The following is a 23,320-nucleotide window of genomic DNA, read 5'->3' as shown; positions in this document are numbered from 1 at the left end:
ATTATGTAAAGTAATGAAGTTACAGGTAACCACAAACATTCGAGACCAAATGGCACTTTCATTTACGTAGCATGGAAACTGCTGCCACCTAGTGTTTGATTGGCGGAGTTAAAATCTGAAAAGTCATGCTGCGACAGAGACTCCTCGGTTTACACCACACAACTATTCGACGTTACGAACGGGGCGCGGCGCAAGAAGGCACGCTCAGTTATCCCCGTACTTACTGTTTTCCCACACTGTATATAGTATTTACTGCATGACTGTACTTTTGAAATATGTTCCGACTTGTGTTCCAGTTTGTCATAAACCGAGTAACCCCCCGTAATTGCTGTTAAGAAAATGACAGCAAAGTAGATTTGATGGGCTGGATTGCATTTATCCTAGCAGCATCAGTTAACCGGACGCACGCTAGGTGGCAGCATTTCACCGTCATGCTCTTTACCGTGCTTGTTTGGTTCAGCGAGGAAGACGCCTTTGTAAGCTAGGCTCTTCCATCCATCAGTACCTTTTCTGTCATTTAGCGACAACTATAAAACACAATGGGGTACTAATCAAAATCGCTTTTGCGAAAATATTTGAGTCGTTTTAGATTCAATTCTCACAGCGTTCGGTTTACTCAAAGGTTTCCACCAGTCTCTCTGGAGCTGTGACTGTGAGTTAGCATCAGCAATAGTTGTTGTTAGCCTAGCTTTAGCACAAAATTGATTAATAACCTGTGAATTGAGATCGAATACTACTACGACCTGCTAATGTTTTGTTTTTGTTTGTTTTAAAAGTCTGATCGAACAAGAAGTTATTGCGATGTTCTGGACCCTGCTTGCGCGCTAAATGCTCATTTTTTTTTTTTTTAGCATGTAAACAATAGCTGACGTTCCACTAATCTTACCGATTTGTCCTTTTGTCACACACGGAGCATCCTAACATATGACGTGACGCGGTGATCACCTGCTGTGATCGTTTCAGACACTTGGTCGTGATGAATCGGCCAAAGCCAACGGCCCTGCGGCGCCCCAGTGCTGCGAAAACATCGGGTAAGTTACATTTATCAAAACAAAAAGTCATGTCAAGGCATTCTGAAGACAAGACTGCCACTCTCAGATGGCGACTCAAACGAGACAACAATGCAATAATAGCAGTATATAATATGAAAAACTATAGCGGGGCTGGGCAGTATGGCAGTATGGCTGTAAAACTAAAGTTGCCCTTAGTTTATAGCAACACTAAATGGCCGGGATATTAAAAACACGTTTTTTTTTTGTTATCAGTATGAAGGAAATCACAGGAGGGGGAAAAAAAAAAAAAAGCACTGGAAAGTCATATTACCTCCAATAAAATGATCGATGTAAATGTTTTTCTTTACGGACTAAAGAAAAGTAAGTTCTTGGTAATATTTCACATTTGTCAAAACGTATGTAAACACAACAACAATTTAACATCATAAAATAAGCAGTCAAACTGCATGGATCAAAAAGTAACACCGAACCCCCTGCAGCTTTCTCATGCTCTTTTCTCATGTAGGTGTACAAGTGAGGTGACCTGAATATACCTCAGACCTCCATTTTTATCTGATTATTCAATTCATCAATTGGACAATTGATAGGATAATCGATTCTAAAAATATTGAAAAGCTGCAGGCCTAGAATCAATGACTCGACCATCTGTATGGAGCTTTGATTGGTGTAGCAGAAAATACTTTTTCCCATTCTAGGTCATCCCCCACCCGGAGACTTCATCGCTCTGGGCTCAAAGAACCAGGGCGGCGACTCTAAAGCCCCCGCTGTCCTCCTGAAGCCGGCCGCCGCCGTTCTACCTGCTGACCGCAAGAGAGAGTCTTCTTCCGCCCTCCCGTCCTCATCAGGGCTGTCCAGCCTCACCAAGCGGCCCAAGCTTTCCACCACGCCCCCGGTCAGTGCCCTGGTACGCCTCGCTGATGTTGCGGCTGCGGACAAGAGGGCGATATCACCCTCCATTAAGGAACCATCGGTTATTCCTATCGAAGGTAATTCCCAGTTGTTTGACTTGTATTAAACGTTTGCAAATGCCATATCAGGCTGGATTTACTTTGCAGGTCCAGTTTCGCAATTCCACATCATATTATATGTGCTTACGCTGCACTCACATTGGAAGATATCAGATTTTTATTCACATTTGCAAAAGGCATGATTCTGATCCGAAGCTATCTGATTTCACGCGTCTTTTTCTATTCACGCTGCTCTGACCCATATCCAGATTGTGTCAAGTGTTTTTTTGTTTTGTTTTTTCCTTGTGTGTGTGTGTGCGCGCCAGTTTCACCGGCGCTGCTGTTGGACGACATCGAGTTGGCAGAGTCGGAGGGCAACGACGAGCGCATCGAGGGCCTGCTGTGTGGCGCGGTGAAGCAGCTCAAGATGAACCGAGCCAAGCCGGACATCACGCTGTACCTCAGCCTCATGTTCCTGGCCAAGATCAAACCCAACGTGTTTGCTACGGAAGGAATCATAGAGGTATGGGCTTTATGTGTTCACAAACACAACAATGTTATTGTTTGATTAGCGAACATTTATAAAAAAAATTTTTTTTTCCTTTGCTGGTTTCATAATGCCTTTAGGCCTTGTGCAGCCTCCTGCGTCGAGACACTTCCATCAACTTTAAAACAAAGGGGAACAGCCTGGTGTCTGTGCTGGCCTGCAATCTGCTGATGGCCGCCTACGAAGAGGACGAGAACTGGCCCGAGATTTTTGTCAAAGTGAGCATGTCCCCTGAAAATGGATTTATGTATGCTTGTGTTATGGAAAAGTGTTTACTAGCTTGACATGACTTGCAAGCATACACATGTTCTGGCGATGTCGTTGTAATTATCCATTTGATGTCTGTGTAAGGTTGGACAAAAAAACAAAAGTTATTTCACATGTCACAGTAAACCCACTGAATTGACCTTTGTTTATTTGAGTCTCTCAGTATTAAATGGTCCACTTTTATGAGCTCACTCTTCCACTGATGACTCTTTTAAAACTGTGAAAACCGAATTTCTACTCAATAAAAGAACATACATTTTAGGAATATCCAACAAGAAGTCAAATTCTATAAGAAACCCCAAAGCTACACCAAAAAATTTACTTATTTAACTAACATACCAAAATATTAGAAAATTAGCGATTGCCACATAAGTAAAGGTTTCAATATAATATGGCATTTTCAGGTGTACATCGAAGACTCCCTCGGGGAAAGAATCTGGGTGGACAGCTCTCACTGCAAGAACTTTGTGGACAACATTCAGACGGCTTTCGGCACCAGGGTGCCGCCCAAAAGCATGCTACTGCAGGCCGACACGGGCAGAGCCGCTGGAGATCTCAGTGCAGGTATTGACCAACACGCTGGCGTTTATACTTTTTGTCATACTGGAAAAACCCTTAAACTCCTATTTTATTTTAGGTAACAGCCCTCATCCGTCAACCCCCGATGAGGACGACAGCCGGGCAGAATTGCTTATAGCGGAGGAGAAACTCAGCCCCGAGGATGAGGGGCAGATTATGCCAAGGTAAGAAAACATATCGATGCGAAAGTGGATTCCAAAACCAGACGATTACAAGTCATTTTTAAGGCTCACTGTCTGGCTCACCGCAGGTATGAGGAACTAGCGGAGAGCGTGGAGGACTATGTGCTGGACGTCCTGCGGGATCAGCTGAACCGCCGGCAGCCCATGGACAACGTGTCACGGAATCTGCTGCGCCTGCTGACCGCCACGTGCGGGTACAAAGAGGCTCGGCTCATGGCCGTGCAGAGGCTGGAGATGTGGCTTCAGAACCCCAAGGTGAAAGACTACCTAGAAATATTAGAGCGATGTTTACTCGTGCGACTTACTGCTGTTCACGTAACAAGACCGACATAGACCGCTCGCCAATTGCTCTTTCAACAAGCCATTGTGATTGGCCGAAGTTTTGACAAGTGAAATTTCCCGCATGTTAAAGACGTACGTAATTATCAGGTTTAATATTTTTTTTCTTCTGTAGATGTTTCCAGAGATCAAGTCATTTATTACTTCAGAGGAATAGGAATATTTCGAACTACTTCCATCTGTATTTTTCTGTTTAATAGAATGTTCAAAGTAACAAAAGAGCCGTGTAAATATTCACTGTTAAGAGGCAGTTTTAAGTTAAACAATGTCTCTTGAATAAACCATTAATCCGATTATCAAAATAGTTGTTGATTAATTTTATAATTGATGCGTTGTCGATTAGTCTATGAATTGTTGTTCCTCAAGTTTATATATAAAAGGATATTCATGACGAGTTTCTTTCTTATGCTTGGAATTTCCCTGTGTGGGGCTTGAAAGAAAGTACGATCACTAAACATTTTTGAGGGGGAGAAAAATATTCACACTAGACATGCAAAGTACAAACGAGGGAAAAACAAATACTCAAAATTATTATTATTTTTTTTTTTCTGCGATGGATGGTAAGATCCAGAAGAATAAACGTGGAGTCTTGTGTCTTTTGTCTTGTGACAATTCTGCACTTGTACAGTTGACCAGGCCGGCTCAGGACCTCCTCATGTCGCTGTGTATGAACTGCAACACGCACGGAGCGGACGACATGGAGGTGATCTCCAACCTGATCAAAATCCGCCTCAAGCCCAAAGTGCTCCTCAACCACTACATGCTCTGTGTCAGGTCTGTGCAACCGCATTTTCACAGCCTTTTAATGCAGCAGTACTGTACCTTGACTTATGAGGGTCCCGGCTTATTAATTACAATTTGTTTGCTTTGTGTTATGAGCCAAATTGAGAGTCAAACACCCAAATACAAAATGAGAACACTTGCAAAGATCTGCAGTGTGCCAATACCCATGCCCAGGCGCATATTCGCTAACAGCCGAGTTGGGCCAACCCGACTTCAGCGCCGGACATTACTCATTAGGCCACACCCCGTAAAGGACTCATTTTCCTCGCGGGCCGCATTATAGTTACGGTTTCCTTCAGAGGTCCGTTGTGACTGTGAAACCATATAAATCTTTAATCGCCTTATTGTAGTATTACATATACATAACAAATGGATGGATAACTAGTTTTTAAATCCATCCATCCATCCATTTTCTGAGCCGCTTCTCGTCACTAGGGTCGCCGGCGTGCTGGAGCCTATCCCAGCTATCATCGCGCAGGAGGCGGGGTAAACCCTGAACTGGTTGCCAGCCAATCGCAGGGCACATACAAACAAACAACCAGTCGCACTCACAGTCACACCTACGGGCAATTTAGAGTCTCCAATTAATGCATGTTTTTGGGATGTGGGAGGAAACCGGAGTGCCTGGAGAAAACCCACGCAGGCACGGGGAGAACATGCAAACTCCACACAGGCGGGGCCGGGGATTGAACCCCGGTCCTCAGAATTGTGAGGCTGACGCTCTAACCAGTCGCCCACCATGCCGCCAGTTTTTAAAGAATGCTTGCAATATCTTATTTATATTATTATTATTGTTGCATATTATTATTTATTGCATATGAAAATTCAAAATTTTGCTACAGACTTTAGCAAGAATCATGGAAGTTAGCGAACATGGTGTGCTTTGTGGGCCACGTAGAATGATGTGGCGGGCCAGATGGTTCCCGGGCCTTGAGTTTGACACCATTGCCTTAAAGGGACACACACACACACACACACACACACACACACGCACACACACTCATGCACACACACGCACGCACACAACTCTACAGTTGTGCAGTAATTACACTTTATGAAACCAGTTTATTTCTTTACATTCTCTTTTATTATGTTTTAATGCAATATTGTTACTTTATGATAAATGTGTAACGAAAAAGTGTTATTTGGAAGGCTGCAACAGATTAATGTGCATTTCAGTTTATTTCCATGTGGAATATTGATTAAATATATGAGTAAATTTAGTCATAAGCGTGGTCAGTCAACGAATGAAACTTGTAGGCTAAGATACCACTGTACGTGGTGTTGCACACACTTAGTAATCTTGGTACCGTAAATTTGAAAAATGGCTTTCATTGAGGCTTTTTGCTTCTTGTTGCTTTGGCAGGGAGCTTCTGAATGCACACAGAGACAACCTGGCCACGATGGTGAAGTTGGTCATCTTCAACGAGCTGTCTAATGCCAGGAACCCCAACAACATGCAGGTTCTTCACACGTTGCTGCAGCACAGCCCGGAACAGGCGCCGAAGGTGCTTTCATTTTCAAATTTCCTGCGGTACCATCTTGGATGAAGGCTCGACATAAATGTTTTTTTTTTGTTGTTTTTTTGGTAGTTCTTGGCGATGGTCTTCCAGGATCTACTCACCAACAAGGACGACTACCTCCGTGCCTCGCGAGCTCTGCTGAGGGAGATCATCAAGCAGACCAAACATGAAATCAATTTCCAGTCCTTCTGCTTCGGTTTGATGCAGGAGAGGAAGGAAACCACCTACGTGGACATGGAGTTCAAAGTAAGCGTCTCGGTCCTGCTTCTCGTCAGGCTCATTTGCTTTGATGCGCAAGTTTGACTTGGTTCTCTCCCTACCTGTAGGAGCGCTTTGTCATCCAGGTGACAGATTTGCTTACCGTCTCCATGATGTTGGGCATCACAGCTCAGGTCAAAGAAGCCGGCATCGCGTGGGACAAAGGGGAGAAGAAAAGTGAGTTATTTGCATTATGCTGGGTGCCTCAAAAAAGTCATGAATTTTAATATATAGTTAACTACATGTCCTAGGCTAGTGGTTCTCAAAATATTTACATCAGGTACCATCTCAAGCAGTATTTGGCTCTACTAGTACCATCATAATGATCAACCTTAAAATACATTAGGTTAGTGGGTCCAAGGATTCATCAATAACAAGGCTGCGGTTTTATTCCTAAAAAGTATATTAAATAATATTGCAAGCCATTGCAACATTATGCACAGTTCAGTTTGAACATTATTAATTATTATTAATTCAATATAGGGAAAAAAAACTAGTTAAATGCCTTTTCATTGCCTGTGAATGTCATGCATCAAAAGAGAAAATGTAATACAATAAACTAACAGTAAACTTATGTTAGTTTTTACACATCTCGTTAAAAGTTGAGATTATTAGCTGTGATGTAATATTTTCTGGCTCATCCTGCATTTAGTAGCGTTAACATGAGCCTTCCTGCTGACATGCTTTGCTACAGACCTGGAGGTCCTGAGGTCCTTCCAAAATCAGATCGCCTCCATCCAGAGGGACGCCGTATGGTGGCTTCACACGGTGGTTCCCACCATCAGCAAAGTGGGCGCCAAGGACTACGTGCACTGGTGCGTATTGATGTCTCAGAGAATGGTCTTTGTTTGTAAAAACCAGTGTGTCATATTTCTGGTATTTCTTCTCTCCACAGCCTTCACAAAGTGCTTTTCACGGAGCAACCCGAGACCTACTACAAGTGGGACAACTGGCCGCCAGAGAGCGACAGGAAGTGAGTCGCCACCGGCCGTCTGTTGACCGGATCGCACCAGGCTGAGTTGTCTTTCTGCTCCACAGCTTTTTCCTGCGTCTCTGCTCCGAAGTTCCCCTGCTGGAGGACACGCTGATGCGCATCCTGGTGATCGGGCTGTCTCGCGATCTGCCGCTTGGCCCGGCGGACGCCATGGAGCTCGCCGACCACCTGGTCAAAAGGGCCGCTGGCGCTCAGTCCGACGGTAAGTGAATACCCTCCAACTCTTAAATTGAAATAGACATATTCTGCGTTTTGTTACACTTTAAAACAGTTCCCAAGATTATGGTGGCGGAGCTCAGATTACGGAGGAAAAAAAGCGAGATCTTGTAAAGATAATAAAAGCATTTTCACTCATGGAGTCAGCACTTCATACACTACAATGTGTGCATGTGGCATTTTGACACGACACAAATACTCCCCAAGCTCCACTGTTGACAGCGAGACCGAGAAACGTCATCAGGTATAATTGGAAGCTAACACCGTTAGTTCAAGCTAATATGTGCATCCAAGAAAACCCAATGCAGCTCTGCTTACCTTTTGGCTTTGGCACCCACGGGGGATATGTGTGTTTCTGCATGATAACGTTTCTGACAGTGCAACTACTTGAAAGTGGCTCTGGAGCTTCGCCTTGCCCAGCTGGTCATGGCATAGGCAATTGTTTTGTAAATTAGCCTTCGGACACATTTTCAGAACTAACTAGATAACAAATGATATACTTGGTTGTTTATTTACACACCTGATGTTGGGCAGGCACACCAATGATCCAACAATTTGTCATTAAAATGTTAATTTTACATAATCTCCCTATGTGGACAATGTCTCCTCTCCTCAACAGATCTGGAGGTCCTGGTTGTGGAGCGGATCCAGCTCATTGACGCTGTGCTCAATCTGTGCACATACCATCACCCAGAAAACATCCAGCTGCCTGCAGGGTACGAGACTTTTCAAGAACTCACATGTCACTCATGTTTGCAGTAAAGAATAACAAATGACTCCAAATGTTTGAAGGTACCAGCCTCCAAATTTGGCAATCTCCACCCTTTATTGGAAAGCATGGCTTCTGCTGCTGGTGGTAGCTGCATTCAATCCACAAAAAATAGGTACTGTGCTTAACTTTTTTTTTTTTTTTTTCTCATCTGTATTGGCAAAATTATTGGGACAACTTGCCATTATACCGCCAGAAACTTTGAACAAACTTTGCTCACAATGTCGGAAAGCATTCAATTGGTCACAATGTCTTCAAGTGGTTCCCACCATGTAATGTATGTGCTATTAGACATTTATTTTCCCTCATGGGATTCTGTCTGTCTGACTAAACTCACTCACTCACTCTTTTCATCTATTTTAATAATCTATTATTTTCCTTTTCAGGCTTGACTGCCTGGGATGGTTACCCTACCCTAAAAATGCTCATGGAGATGGTTATGACCAAGTAGGCGCCCCCTCATAAGAACTATAATTATTCCCAATTGTCAAGACCCTCGACCTAAATGTTCACACCTCCACAGCAACTACACGTACCCGCCTTGCACCGTGGCGGACGACGACACAAAGACGGAGATGATCGGTCGCGAGCTGCAGATCTCACAGCGGGAGAAGCAGGAGATCCTGGCTTTCGAGAGCCACTTGGCTGCCGCGTCCACCAAACAGACCATCACGGAGAGCAACAGCCTGCTGCTCTCCCAGCTCACCAGTCTGGACCCGCAGTAAGCTCACACGACCCAACCAACGTAGTAGTAAGTTCAGTCTAAACTGGGTGTGTTTTGTTTGTGCTCAGGGGTCCGCCTCGTCGACCTCCGCCTCAGGTTCAGGAGCAAGTGAAGACCCTCAACCAGTCTTTACGTCTCGGCCATCTTCTATGCCGCAGCCGCAACCCGGACTTCCTGCTCAACATCATACAGAGACAGGTAGGTAGGCACTTAAGTAGGTAGGTACTGTAGATGCGCAACACAAGGCAAGGCTGGCGTGCTGAATTACGAATGATACTAAAGATATGAAAAATATGTAATAAAACAAAAATGCTGTATACGAGATCTTAAAGATATGAAAAATTATAAATATCTAAATAAGGCTTGTGCAGAGTTGCCACTCTAATGCAACTTCCTCGTACAGGCTTCCTCCCAGTCCATGCCATGGTTGGCAGACCTGGTCCAGTCCAGCGAGGGGTCCTTAGACGTGCTGCCCGTGCAGTGCCTGTGCGAATTCCTCCTGCACGATGCTGCGGACGACAGCCTGCACATAGACGATGATGATGAGGGAGGGAGTAAAGAGCAGAAAGCCAAGAGAAGACAAGTACTTGTTATTTTTTTGGTTTTTGCTTTGGATCTTTACACACAATCTTAATTGTAATTTGTTCCCAATAGAGACAGCAGAAACAAAGGCAACTCCTCGGACGACTTCAGGATCTTTTGTTGGGTCCCAAGGCCGATGAGCAGACGACGTGCGAAGTTCTGGATTATTTCCTGCGTCGTCTCAGCTCCTCTCAGGTGGCTTCAAGAGTCCTGGCAATGAAGGTACTTTTGTTTTAATCAATAACCTGCAGGCTCATTGTGCTGAAAACCCTATTTCACCGTTCACTGTACACTCATGTGCAGGGCTTGTCACTGGTACTGACTGAAGGAGGTCTGAAGGATGGAGAGGAACGGGACCAGCCCATGGAGGAGGACTCTGCCGATGCCGAGCTCCTGCCGGTGTACCAGTGGCTGCTGCAGGACCTTCCCAAACTCCCCATGTTCGACAGCGTCCGAGGCATGACGTCCACCGCCCTGCAGCAGGTCTGCACTGCGAGCATGTAAACATTTGAAGACGATCACCAGTACAGAATTTGCGTTTTAAGGCCTTTCTTGTGCGTTATGTCTAACCAAGGCCATACACATGGAGACTGACCCTCAGACCATCAGCGCCTATCTCATCTACCTGTCACAGTATGCACCAGTGGAGGAACAGGCTTCTCACAATGACCTGGCTTTGGTAATTACTCGGATTGCAGCGAGATACACACGATTCACAAAAACAAAAGAATTGGGACAGAATCCACTGAGAGTTTGGGCTGGACTCCTTAGTTCCCACCCAGTCTTTGTTAAACATCTCCCAGCATGGTACAAATCTCCTTTCTCATCTTGTACCTGTAAATGCGTTGGGCAGCTTTCCTTATACTTTTGTCCACATAATACTTGTTTACACAAACTTCTCGCTCTCCTGCAGGATGTGGCCCGCCTCATTGTGGAACGCTCCACCATCATGAACAACCTCTTCTCCAAGCACTCCTGCAGACCCGAGTCAGAGGCTGTCCTCAGCGCTTTCCTCTCCATCTTCTCCACTTACATCAGGAGGATGAGGAAGACCAAAGATGGGGAGGATCTGTACAGCTGGGTACAAGCCACCTCCACCCCCACGCATGAAGTCCGATCTTTCTCACTTGATTTACTGTTTTCGGGGTTATTTTTTTTTTTAGTCTGAGTCTCAAGATCAGGTGTTTCTGCGCTGGACCACAGGAGAGACCGCCACCATGCACATCCTTGTCGTCCACGCGATGGTCATCCTACTGACTCTGGGCCCTCCTAAAGGTGGTCCTTAAATAAAATGACCTTAAGGGCATGCTTATTATTAAATGAATGAGGGCTTTATTTCGAACGACAAAGTAAAAACAAACCAACAAAGTTGTCAAACAATAATAAACAAAAACATTTGTGTTGTGTCAACACTACAGGCGAAAGTGACTTCTACAATCTTTTGGACATTTGGTTCCCTGATAAGAAACCTTTGCCAACTGCCTTCCTGGTAGACACGTCAGAGGAGGCCTTGCTGCTGCCTGATTGGTTGAAACTGAGAATGATTCGATCTGAGGTGCCTCGATTGGTGGATGCAGGTACTGCTTTGACAATGCGTAGCTCCTCTTATCATTGTGTTCTTTTTGTAAACACACATTGTGTACCTCTATACCTTTCACCCTCAGCATTGCAAGACCTGGAACCTGAGCAATTGCTACTGTTTGTGCAGTCGTTTGGAATTCCCGTCTCGAGCATGAGTAAACTGCTGCAGTACTTGGACCAGGCCGTCACTGTCGAACAACGGGCACTGGAGCAGAACATCATGGACAAGGGTAGGAGTCTGGCGTAGGTAATGCTTCTAGTGGATATCTTCCTTTTCTGATTACACTTGGGTTGTGTATTTCCTCTGCAACAGACTACATGGCTCACCTGGTGGAGGTGCAGCATGAGCGAGGTGCCACCGGGGGGCAGGCTTTTCACAGATTGCTGATGTCATTCCTTCCACCGCAGAGAGGTCAGGTGGCTTCATCTTCTCTCAAAGGACAATTTCAAACCAGATGAATCTAATGTAAGTCGCTGTCAAAAATAAATGAAAATATTGTAATTCCTGATATTCCTTCCCCCAGATGCTCCTGAATCAAATAAAGCCAAAGTTCCAGTGGAAACGCCTCACGGCTCCGTTAAGATGAGAGGAGCCACACAGCTTCATACAGTCGGGCCTGATGATGACCTGACAGGCTTGATGCTGAGGGTAAGAAACACACACATTGGGTTAGAATGTTTCCAACATAAATCACTGCTCAACATGATTGGTCTTACATTTGTCTGTGTTCAGTGCAAATGACTCTGCGATTGTCTGCCAGCGGGCTCCAAAATGTGAAAACGATTCACCTCTTTGGTTCTGTTTCTTAGCGGGCGCCACTCCAACTGACTTGTTCTTCCGCAGATATTCCCATTGAAGGCAGAGCCGCGCTGGCCCAGCCCGCCCCCCGGCCAGCTCTCCCTGGCCTTGCAGCAGGCTCTGGCCAAAGAACTGATGCGGGCCAAGCAGGGTCAGGTTCATCAGGCCGGGCTGGCTCTGCATCTCCTTCAGGCCATGGCCGCCCTGCTTACCTCGACCCATGCCGGGCCCATCGTTCTGTCCATGCACCGTAATCATGCCCTCGCTTGCCCGCTCATGCGCCAGCTTCACCTTTACCAGGTATATATACTAATCACTGTTTATTATGACGTATTCGACCCCATTGTGGTGACATTTTATTCTACCCTCAGCGCCTTGTGCCGCAGGACGTCTCCTTCTCATCCCTATTCCTTAAAGTCAACGTTGAGATGCTCATCTGGCTTGACAATCCCTCCGTGGAGGCGGGCCCACTAAAGACTCTGCTCAAGTCTTTTATTGGCCAAAATTCTCACACACACAGGCACAATGATGGTGAGCTTTCTAGACGGTGAAGATTTCATGTGAATGATTTTTCAAGTGAGTCACTGTTGTGATAAAATCATCTGACTGACCATTTACACTCAAACTGTGAGTCTGAATGGATGTCTGTATATGTGCCCTGTGATTGACTGGCAACCAATCCAGGGTTTTGTCCGCTGTAGGCCTGAAGTCGGCTGCGATTGACTCCAGCTCCCCGAAACCCTGAACAGGATAACAGGTGTAGGAAATGGATGGACGGAGGTTTCCAGTTAATTTTTCGCCCCCCTCTTTCAGTACGCTCAGGCTTCCTCCACCTGGCTGAGGCACTGGCGTATCACAGCGACACTGAGGTGCCACTGAGAGCCATCATAGCGATGCTGAAGGACGGAGAGAGATGTAACGCAGAGGCGGAGCTTATTGGAAAAGGTTGTAATTATAGTTTGACAATGATGGGAAGATTTGTCCTCTTTTAACTGTGCTGCTATTGAACGTTTTGTTGTATTTGTCATTATTCAGTCTTACAGGGGCTGATGGAGACCAAGTCTCCATATTTGGAGGAGCTGTTGTCTCTGTTGATGACAGTCAGCACCCAGAAGGGGCCGGCCGGCCCCGTTGCCATGGTTATTTCTTTACTGCTGCAAGAAAGCGAGGAGCGGGCCGTGGAGAAGGACCCGGACGCAAATTCAATGTGAGTGCCGCAATTCTGTTTTCAACACCGACAGCAAGATGTTAGAGGAGCTCATAGGCTTAATCAGCTTTGTGTCATCTCCTCTAGAAGTGGTTTGGTTGAAAATTATTATTATTATTTTTTTTCCCTTTCCCGGAAGCTCCGAGTTGACAAAGTCCGGCCTGAGCTCGGGTCTACTGGTGGGTTGGATGGAGTATTTGGACCCCGAAGTCACATCCGTGTGTCCCGACCTTCAGCAGAAACTCTTGTTTGCCCTCAACAAGGTGAGAGCCTTCCCCTTATCATGTCACACCGCAGTGGTTTCCTTTCCTGATAGATCTTCCCATCTCTCAGGCGCGAGGTACTCCGGCCTACAGGCCTTACCTTCTGGCCCTGCTCACGCATCAGTCTAACTGGTCCACGCTGCTGCAGTGTATCAGCACTCTGCTCAGCAAGCGCAAAGACTACAAGTAGAGTACAAGTAGTAAAATGGCGTAAGGTAAAGTGTGTGTTTTGTGTGTTGAATATGGTGTAAACCCCTTTTCAGACTGGACCCAACGTCAGCTCTTGATTTCCTGTGGGCGTGCAGTCACATCCCGCGCATCTGGCAAGGACGTGACCAGAAGATCCCTCAAGTTTGTTCCAAAACTAGACAAGTCCACTTGTCACCTCTGGGGTGGGGGGGTTGCGGGAATAAATACAAAAAATAAAGTCTCACACCATTTTGTTTGTGTCCGTACAGAAGAAAACGGAGATATTTGTGATGCAGCTGAGCTCCGAGGAACTCATCAGCCTTGTGGATCTGATCCTGGCCGAGTCGGAGCTCAACTGTCGCGGCAAGAGGAGCGCGGCGGAGGAGGAGGTGTCCTGCTCTCTCATCCAGGCCCGGCTGCCTCTCCTCCATTCCTACTGCAACGGCCACCTGGACAACATCAAGAAAGTGTCCGAGTACCTCATCAGCTGCACCAAGAAGTGGGAAGACAGGTTGGTATTCACCACATTGACATTGTTAAAAATGTATTAGAGTTGAGGCCTCACATAGTACAGAGTACATATCAGCACAGTCGCACAGCAATTGGACACTTGAATAGATGTAATTTAACGCTTTTCTCATCTCTTTTAGCCACAGCTAGTACAAGGTACAAGGGTACAGTGTACAAAATAAGCATTTGTACTAATAAAGGCCTCATCTCAAGTTGTCGTTTTTTTCCAAATAAATGCACTTGAGTAAATAGATGCCCTCGTAACTGTTATGTACAATTATACAATTATTTATATAACTGAATTTTAAAAATAATACAGGTCTATTAATAAATTACAATATCATGAATAAGAATTTTTTTTTTTAGTTCAACAAAATGTTCACTCCACATAGTAAAATAATGATTTTATTTTTATTTATTTATTTTATAGTTTTGATGATTATACTGTAGCTTACAGCAAACAAAAACTCCAAATACACCACCTCAGGAAATGAGGAACAATCATAAGGATTTTTAATATATATTAGACAAGAATTGGCCTTCTGAAAAGTATTTTCCAATGTGTTTAATGAATCTGTGTTTTATTTTGTTTAGTTGAACTACTGAAATGAATGAACTTGTGTTATGATATTCAAATTTCTTAAGATGCACCTGTATTTATTTTCATGGTGGTTGTTTGCAGCGGTGTAGATTCTGCTCTTGTTTTACCGCGAACTGTTTCTTATGGTTTATTGCCCCAAATGTTGCCAGTGTTGATCAAAAATTGATACAGCTCTTGTATTATATTTTATTGGATGTTAAGGTATATCTATTGTTGCTCTCCCCAATTAACCCAGCCAGTGTGTTTTTAATATCTCGCCGCTGATTAACTTGGGCCAAATCGCGCCTGATGTTCCTTCCCTGTTGCCGATGAACTTTGCAGCCTCTCCTCTGTCAAGCCGCAATGCCGCAGACCAGGAAAAAACCCGATAATTAGGTCTATTGGTGTGAAATTAAAACCGGCAGAAGTCGTCGACACCGTGATCTCTTTAAAAGCTCAGTGCTGTTATAATGAAGCCGAGAGGATTAAGGCTCAAGCGCTAAACTCGCCTGTGTTGTGAGCTGCTGTCAGAGATCAGGGTGCAACTCTTTGTGGAGCCCAACCCTCCTTTTCACCAACGTGTCTTCTACTTATTAAAAACGCATTAATGAGGAAACTGCGGCCAAGGTCAAATAAAATTAGCTGGCGAATAACAGTATTTTTCTTAAGTGCAGCTGAGATGGCGCTGGTGAAAACACACCCAGATAAACAAACAAACAAAAAAAAAAAATGCTCGGCCTTGTGTGAAGTGTATGTTATATTAAATAAGCTGCTGTTGATTCCAATTACACACCACCAAACGAGCGCCTCTTTACTGGCGCTCAAGGTCGCTCTGGCTGCAATAAACTGTCTCGTTAGCGGAGTTGAGCTCTCGCCCTGTGAGCGGCCTGTCTTAAGAGGATTTCCATGAAACTGCAGCAGACATGAAGGCAAACACTGTTGCTTTTCATGTGCTCATTTTGTGTCAGTGCGTGTGAATTGTTGTTACTTCTGAACGGACACGAAAAATAACTGCGCTGTATGACCTTACATCAGTGAAGCTGGAAAAATTGTCAACTTAATAACATTAATACCGATGTTCAACCCAGCTAGTTGGAGGGATTAATGGGGGTTGTCATTTTGCATGTGGATAACAGTTCCCCCCCCCCCCCCCCCCCCCCCATCAGTGCCATGAGTAAGCGTTGCCAGAACTTGCTTCTGCAAATCTACCTCCACTTCCCCGAGGTCATCCAGCACGTCGCCTTGCCTGAAGGCACGCTCAGCAGCGGTGGAACGGCGGGTGGCAGCAGCTGCAAGGTAAAGCCACGTTGTTAGAATGTCTGTTTGTATTGCCCTCGAGGTGACTGAAGTTGGGTTTACACTGCAGGTCCAAGTACCCAATTCTTATTTAATGCCGATTTCTTTCTGTTTAAAGTCGTCCCCACGCCATATCACAGTTCACGTTTTGCCGTCTCACCGTATCGTGGATTTTTAAATCCTACATATCTAATTTCATATCGCATATTTTTTTGCTATATCACTGAATTTTGCTGTGATCTTTTTCCCATATGGTGTAATGTTAAGGCAGACTCATGTAGCAATAAGCGCAATCCAGGAGGAAAGTGTATGTAAAAGACAACGTCCCAAGTTTAGGATCATGTGCCGGTCTAGTTCTTGCCCATTAAACTCATTCATCTGGAGTCATCCTGGAAAATCAAAGGGCCATCCCAAATATGGACACACAGAATTGTTCAAAATGTTTTTGTATGCTAAAGAATGAACGGATTTAGGGGTCAAATCCTGCCCCAAATGGGCTCATTGTTATGGGTTAAAGCAACACCTGTTGCTTTGGCATGTGCTTGACAACCCGCAAATGAGATCCTCAGTCTTCGTGTGGACTCAGCTTTAGTGTTTATCATAAAGGGACTGTTTGGATTTTTGTTCTTATTACACACGTGAAATAATGTTTTTGTTTTTGTTTTGTTTTGTCAGCTTGACATGCTGGTCCACCGTCTGGTTACATTGCTTGCCGATGTAGTGGAATCCAAATCGGCTGAGGGACGCGTTTCTGACGCCAACCTCGCCTGTAGGAAACTGGCCGTGTCACATCCTGTCCTCTTGCTCAGGTGAGAAACACCCACGCACTTTCGTCACCTGTTTATTTTTGTTCAAACTTAAACTATTAAACATTCTTTCTTCCTCTCCAGGCACCTGCCCATGATCGCAGGCCTCCTTCACGGCCGCATTCACCTCAACTTTAGCGAGTTCCGGCAACAGAACCACATGATGTTCTTCAGCAATGTGCTGGCCATCCTGGAACTCCTGCAGCCCCTCGTCTTTCACACTGACCACCAGAGGGCGCTTCAAGACTGCCTCCTTTCCTTTATGAAGGTCCTTAAGGTTGGTGGCACACTGCTAAAGTGGTAGACGGTGGCTTTGGCAAGACTGCGTGCAGTGTGGACTGTGGAGTCTCCTCACACCTCGATACTCATGACGCACCTTGATGACCAGAAGCTCAATGCTGGTACCGGAAACCAGCTTTTAGGGTTGAGGTTAAGTTACACCTGCACATAATACTATGACTTACCCGTGACTCCATATTGTTGTTTTGAAAACGAAAAGCTAGCCTCCGGTACCAGCATCGAGCTTCCGGGCAGCGAGGTGCGAGGGGACTCCAGACGGCAGCAATACCTGACTCGGCTTTGCGCAGTTTTTCAATGGTGTCTTTGTTCTGATTTGTAGAACTTTCAAAGGAGTCGTTCCCCATTGGTCTTCATCAACAAGTTCCTCCACTTCACTCAAAAGTACATTACCCACGATGCAGCGGCTGCCATTCCGTACCTGCAGAGGCACTCTGACATATTGCAGTAAGTCATGGCAGCTTAAGCAAGGGTAGCCAATCTAAACTAGGGATGCCATTACATCTCGTGTATACAGTGTATATTTTTAATATTGTACAAAAACAATCTTATTTTGAACATGGCATAAGCTTCACTTAAATATAGCACTTTTACAAAAAATATTTGACCATGAGTTTCCGCCACACGACTGGCATGTCTCCGAGTCCACCTGCATGGAAAGGGTAAATCTGCTGGTTCTGTTGTGTTTGCCTTGGCCTCCCGGTTGCAGTGTGGTGCACACATGCAGACAATACATAGATATGATGAAAAGACAGTTCATTGCATCTAAGCTGCAGTAGTATAACCCGTTTTTGAAGAGTAGAAAGAATATAAACGTGGGCATTGTGACATCATATGTTGCTGTGCATTTGTGTTTGAGTATTTATTTATAGGTTTATGCCACAACCTCAATGCTAATTTTGTTAGCCAATCTATGGCGTTTCACATTATGTGTTAGCTTTAAGATAGAGGAGTTTTGTAAGATGAGGCTTTTTTAATATATGTGTAATTCTATTTATTATGCTATTATTAGGTACATACAACTAATGAATTAATCAAAATCTGTGATTGTTTTTCTTTTTCTTTTTTCTTTTCAATCTCTTCTTCCAGGAGCATGAGTGCAGAAAATCCAGACTTGGTCCAGCTCAAGTCTCTGCTAGCCGGGCTCACTCTTCCTGTAAAAAGCTCCTCCACAGAGGTCTCTACCGAAGACGGAGATGGTAAGCTTTAAAAGGATTCCTTCAACATATTCGTAATGTAATCCATGACCCCCTAGATTACAGTTTTCATTATTCATATTACCCAGATGAAATTGCGGCCGGTTCCCTCCCTCTGGTCAACATCTCCGCGTCTGTTCCGCTGAGCAGCGCCGACATGACTACGTATCTGAAGAAGATTTCGAGAGGCGAGGCCATGGAGGGTGAGGCTGACTCGGCAGCTTTGGCCAGAGAGAGCGCCGAATGCGGTAGATTGACGGTGACTCACGCTGCGGTTTTTGCTTTTTCCTCCTCTTCAGATGTGTTGGAAGTGTTGATAGAGGTGGATGAGAAATCGAGGAGGAGCCCGGAGATCATCCAGTACTTCACTGTGAGTCACTAAGCAAATAAGTGAGAAGAGCGCACAGGCCTCAAAACAATCTTTTTGTTGGCAATAAAAAAAAAATTGATATGCCCTTTGTTAGAAAATAGATGACCTAAAACTTGATAAAAATGTTTAACTGTATTTCAAGGTACACATGCTTTTAAATTGATTAAAAAAAAAAAAAAAAAAAAAAAAACAATGAATAATTGACACTCATTATAGCTGCCATCATTTTTTTTTCTCAAAAAAAGGTGAGTGACCAGGTTAAAAAATAAATAAGTCACGCCATTAAGCGGGGAATCGTGAAAAAATAAGCAGGGGGTTCTGAAAATAGTGGGAATATAAAAAAAAAAAGAGAATTGGTGAATACGTGAATATGCGGGGGTCCACTATCATATATTAATATATATATTTTTTATAGTTTTCTTTTTCACAGTGGACTAATGGTTAGCGCATATGTCTCACAGCCACGAAACTCTTTCTTTGTGGAGTTTGCTTTTTATGGGAGCACACCCACACAAGCACATGCAAAATCCACATGGGGGAGGAGGGGGGGGGGGGCGGAACTGTGATTCAAACCCAGAGACCACTCGACTGTGAGGCACATGTGCTAATCACTTACCAACTGTGGTACGCAGGATTTTTCATATTAAAGTGATATTGAAACCTGTCATTTAGATTACCACTATTAAACAATAGGAGTTGTCTAGGATGTCGTGTAGACTCTCACCAATGGGCTTTATGCAGAATGACCTGCAGAGACTCATGATGTCCTCGGAGGAGTTGTGTCGGAACATTGCCTTCAGCCTGGCGCTGCGCTGCATCCAGAATAATCCCTGGTAATGTCTGAATCAACCGAATTTGACTATAATTTAAAACTAAGAGGAAGTTTGATCCAAATGTACAAATAATTGTGACATTTGACCTCACGTGGATGTCTACGTCCTGCAGCCTGGCTAACGACTTCCTGCCGACATTCATGTACTGCATGGGCAGCAGCGACTTTGACGTGGTGCAGACGGCTTTGAGGAATCTTCCGGAATACGTGCTGCTCTGTCAAGGTAAGACGAGGCGTCCTCGTCGGCACGAGGACTCCTTTGCTTGGGACTGCTGCGAACACGCCTCCCGTCTACAACCACGTGAGTGTTTTCTTTTCTTCTTCTTTTCTCCAGAACATGCAGACATCTTGCTCCACAAGGCGTTCTTAGTGGGCGTCTACGGACAAATCGACACCAGTTCAATGATATCAGAGTCCATGAAGGTCCTTCACATGGAAGCAATTTAACTTCATTCAGTCGCATTCGCATGGAAAATGATGTATCAACTTTTTAATGGGCAGTTTATAGTCCAAACGCACATTTATTTGATTCAGGATGCTTTCTGAGGGGGAAACATACATTTTAGTTTACACAAGTGCATCTCAAATTTGAATATTGTCAGTTTTTTTTTTTTTTTTTTTTTTTTAAGTCTGTGGATTCAAAAAGTTAAATTCGTACTATACAATCCATTAAAAGGGAAGTTTGCAGTTTTAAAACCACAAGCTAGATTTTAATGTAGCTTCACTTCACCAATCCTTCCCCTCTTTCGAGTCCTTTACCAAAGCCCCGCCCCTCACTGACGTGCACGAGCACGATTCTCAAATATGGCCGTTCATAATGACATGCGATTATGTAAGTGCGTAGTTGTGATAGATGCTAACAGAGAACGCTGTCCAGCATCAACAAAGAAGAAGCATTCCTAAGCTAGCATTTGCACCATAAACAAGCCGATGTTAGCTGCGGCTGCTACGTTGATAGGATGACTTATTTGTGATAGAGTGTTACAATAACAAAATGTTATCAGTTTTATTTTTGGAATGTGCAATTAATTATATATAAAAAAGAGGTGATACACTTGCCTGTTCAGCAGAAATTTTGCTAATTCTGCATCACTTCCGAATCCTTAGCTGCATGAGGTCCGTTGGTCGGCTTTTTTTTTTTTTTGGGGTGTGTGTGTGTGGGGGGGGGGTATTGTGCCCAGTTGCTAGCAAATGAAGGATGGGCAAAGCACCTGAAGCCCAAGCAAGCAGGTCACCGCAAGGTTAGAGGAGTGTGCCAGTGACCAGCTACATGTGTGCCTTTGAGTGCACGGTAAATGATTGACACCATGTCGGTCATGCCGTCTGTTTCTGATTGGTGGTTGTTCCTCGGACGCGGTAGATTCGTGAGAATCTAAACACAGGTACAAGATGGGGCCAGAGGGATGAGGCTGCTCCCCCCCCCCCCCAAAATGATCATTTTACTTATATACTACTGTCAGGTTTATACAGAAAGTTTTAACAAAATGACAAAAAGTGATTGTTTTGAAAACTTCAAACTCCCCCTTTGAACACAGGGGGGAAAAAAATTTCAGTAGGTCAATTCCTCCCAAATTTCAATGTTTCAAATCATTTAAATTGTTTATTATGTTATATTCTAATTGTAAAAGATTGTTTATTTGTGTTTTTTGTTTGCTGTAAAATATAGGAATCCAGATTATTAAAAAAAAGAATCATGGAATTTCTCAGTGTGTACTGAATCTATAGATGTATGAGTTTCACTTTTTGAATTGACTCACTGAGAAAAAAAAAAAGTTTTTCCACAACTAATTTATTAGGATTCACCTGTATATAAAATCAGGTCTATTAATTTGAATGTTTGATACTGAAACGCCAACAATGCTTGACTTTTTAAATGTGGGACCGCAAAGCCTCTGTATTATGGACTCAAGTCTTTGTCTCCACACCACATTGTTTGCCTGACACCTAAAAAGCACCCCCGGTGAATTAAAAAAATAAAAAAATACATAATTTGCCTTTAATTTCATTTGAGTGAGTAGTGGAACAAATTTCTGCAGCCGCTCGTTTCGTCCAAAATGATGAGCTGAAATTGTAAATAAAACACGGCACCAAAGCCAATTATTAACTTTCATGTAAAATTCCAAAGACGGGGGAAAAAAAAAAAGATAAGAAGCGGGCGCCTTTCAATTGGTCGCAGACAAAAGCGGGAAGCGGCTGTCACGCTGCGTGGCGGCTCGCTTCTCGCCGGCGCGCGGCAGGCAGATTAAAGGTTGTGATGAGCATGCCGCGATGGAAACCATTTTGCCATGAAAAGTGCGTCTTGTTTAGCCCCGCTGCCACCGAATTGATGTGAAAGCCTCTCCGCGGAGTCACAAGAGCCAAGTCAAACAGCGCAGGCATGCGGGCTCAAGGAGGAAAGTGGACTTCCCCATTGGAGCCAAATTAACCGTGGCGGTAATTGTTCAATCATTTCAAGCCAGAGGTGCGCTTTGATGACACCATGTGGACCCTTTGCTGCTGGTGTTGCGTTACGTGGAACTTGAGGATCCTCAGTAAGGCTTAGGCGTGCCCACACTTGTCGCTCAGTGGAAGCTGTCGCTCACTAATCAAAAGTCCAATAACATACTTGGACTGGATGAATGAGTGTAGCTTTTAGCACTACTCTACCTCTTTGTATTACACTGTAATACAGGAACACCATTTGGGGGTCATTTGCTTTAAAGTATTTTTTTCCTCAAGCTCGCAGCTCGCCAGCCATTACTTTAGCATGTGTGTAATTTATACCCTTCAGTGTCTCTCAACCGAAACAAAGTGATACTGTGATGCCTCTAACACAGTGGTTCTCAAACAATTTACACCAAGTATCATGTAAAAAAAAAAAAAAAAAAAAAATACTTGGCTTTCCAAGTACCACCATCATGACCAACAATAAAATACAGGCGCATAGTATGCCTGCATGTTCAAAAACATCAGAAATGAGACGGGTTTTATTCCCCAAAAATATATTTATTAACTCATTCACTGCCAGCCTTCCCAGTTGAATATTTGACTTCTAAAGCCGTCAATGGCAGTGACTGTGTTGTAAGCCACTGTAACATTATGCACAATTCGAACATTAACATTGCACTTAAATATAAAAAACAAAGCAAAAAAAGTACTTGAATGATTTAATTGCACATAAAAGTTAAATAAAAATTGTTGCTCAATAAAAATGTAAAAACAAATTGTTCTTAATTAAAGTTGATCTGAACTGAACTGTACTTAGCCAGTGATTCTTTTGGGTACCACTAGAAGGAGCCCCCACCACTGGTAGCAATTATGGAAAGCTGTTTGCGTATGATATACTGTAAAATGCCCTTGATATCAATAATAGTAATGTAATAATAGTAGTAAGCTTAATAGTAATGAGTCAGATTAGTTTAACATCCATGTACTAGTGTGCTCTTTGCCAGACAATTCAGTGCACTAGTAGAACTAATAGGGTACACTCATAGCACAACTGTGTCTTATTACTGCTTTTTACAATACTAGTGCCACTTATGGCCTACTTGTACTCAATTAAACTTTACTAGTAAACTTGCCGTGCTGTGCTAGTAAACACTACCCGGCCCACCTGGACCATAGCAGGAGCACCAAAATGGTACTGGTAGTTTTGCCTCACTAGAAACATGAAGTTGTCCCACAAGTATGCC

The 23,320-nt window shown here is 44.0% G+C and overlaps 1 protein-coding gene across 2 annotated transcripts; it reads left to right on the top strand.

Moving 5' to 3' along the window:
• The first annotated feature begins 356 nt into the window (after positions 1-356).
• ints1 (integrator complex subunit 1) lies at positions 357-21,640 on the top strand. Of its 2 annotated transcripts, none has more exons than XM_061748348.1 (48): positions 357-652; positions 964-1,031; positions 1,709-1,999; positions 2,287-2,483; positions 2,588-2,725; positions 3,179-3,338; positions 3,412-3,517; positions 3,604-3,790; positions 4,503-4,648; positions 6,024-6,165; positions 6,250-6,426; positions 6,507-6,615; positions 7,133-7,253; positions 7,334-7,411; positions 7,477-7,634; positions 8,268-8,364; positions 8,441-8,532; positions 8,804-8,864; positions 8,941-9,138; positions 9,210-9,339; positions 9,545-9,724; positions 9,796-9,945; positions 10,027-10,206; positions 10,298-10,402; positions 10,637-10,804; positions 10,887-10,998; positions 11,142-11,300; positions 11,388-11,534; positions 11,618-11,716; positions 11,829-11,953; positions 12,149-12,403; positions 12,475-12,634; positions 12,917-13,048; positions 13,139-13,310; positions 13,450-13,573; positions 13,644-13,759; positions 13,837-13,924; positions 14,032-14,273; positions 16,019-16,148; positions 16,824-16,957; positions 17,039-17,231; positions 17,574-17,698; positions 18,341-18,450; positions 18,537-18,650; positions 18,747-18,817; positions 19,559-19,650; positions 19,763-19,872; positions 19,984-21,640. In XM_061748348.1, the coding sequence occupies exons 2-48, from the start codon at positions 977-979 to the stop codon at positions 20,094-20,096; spliced, it is 6,549 nt and encodes a 2,182-aa protein (XP_061604332.1). In that variant the 5' UTR covers positions 357-652; positions 964-976; the 3' UTR covers positions 20,097-21,640. The 2 variants fall into 2 exon arrangements, with proteins under 2 accessions (XP_061604332.1, XP_061604333.1); XM_061748349.1 differs by having other exon boundaries at positions 422-476.
• Positions 21,641-23,320: the final 1,680 nt, after the last annotated feature.

This window comes from Phyllopteryx taeniolatus, chromosome 16 (assembly GCF_024500385.1).
Source record: "Phyllopteryx taeniolatus isolate TA_2022b chromosome 16, UOR_Ptae_1.2, whole genome shotgun sequence".
Lineage (NCBI taxonomy): Eukaryota > Metazoa > Chordata > Actinopteri > Syngnathiformes > Syngnathidae > Phyllopteryx > Phyllopteryx taeniolatus.
Note: the sequence above shows the minus strand (reverse complement) of the source record. Positions and strands in the feature narration are given on the sequence as shown.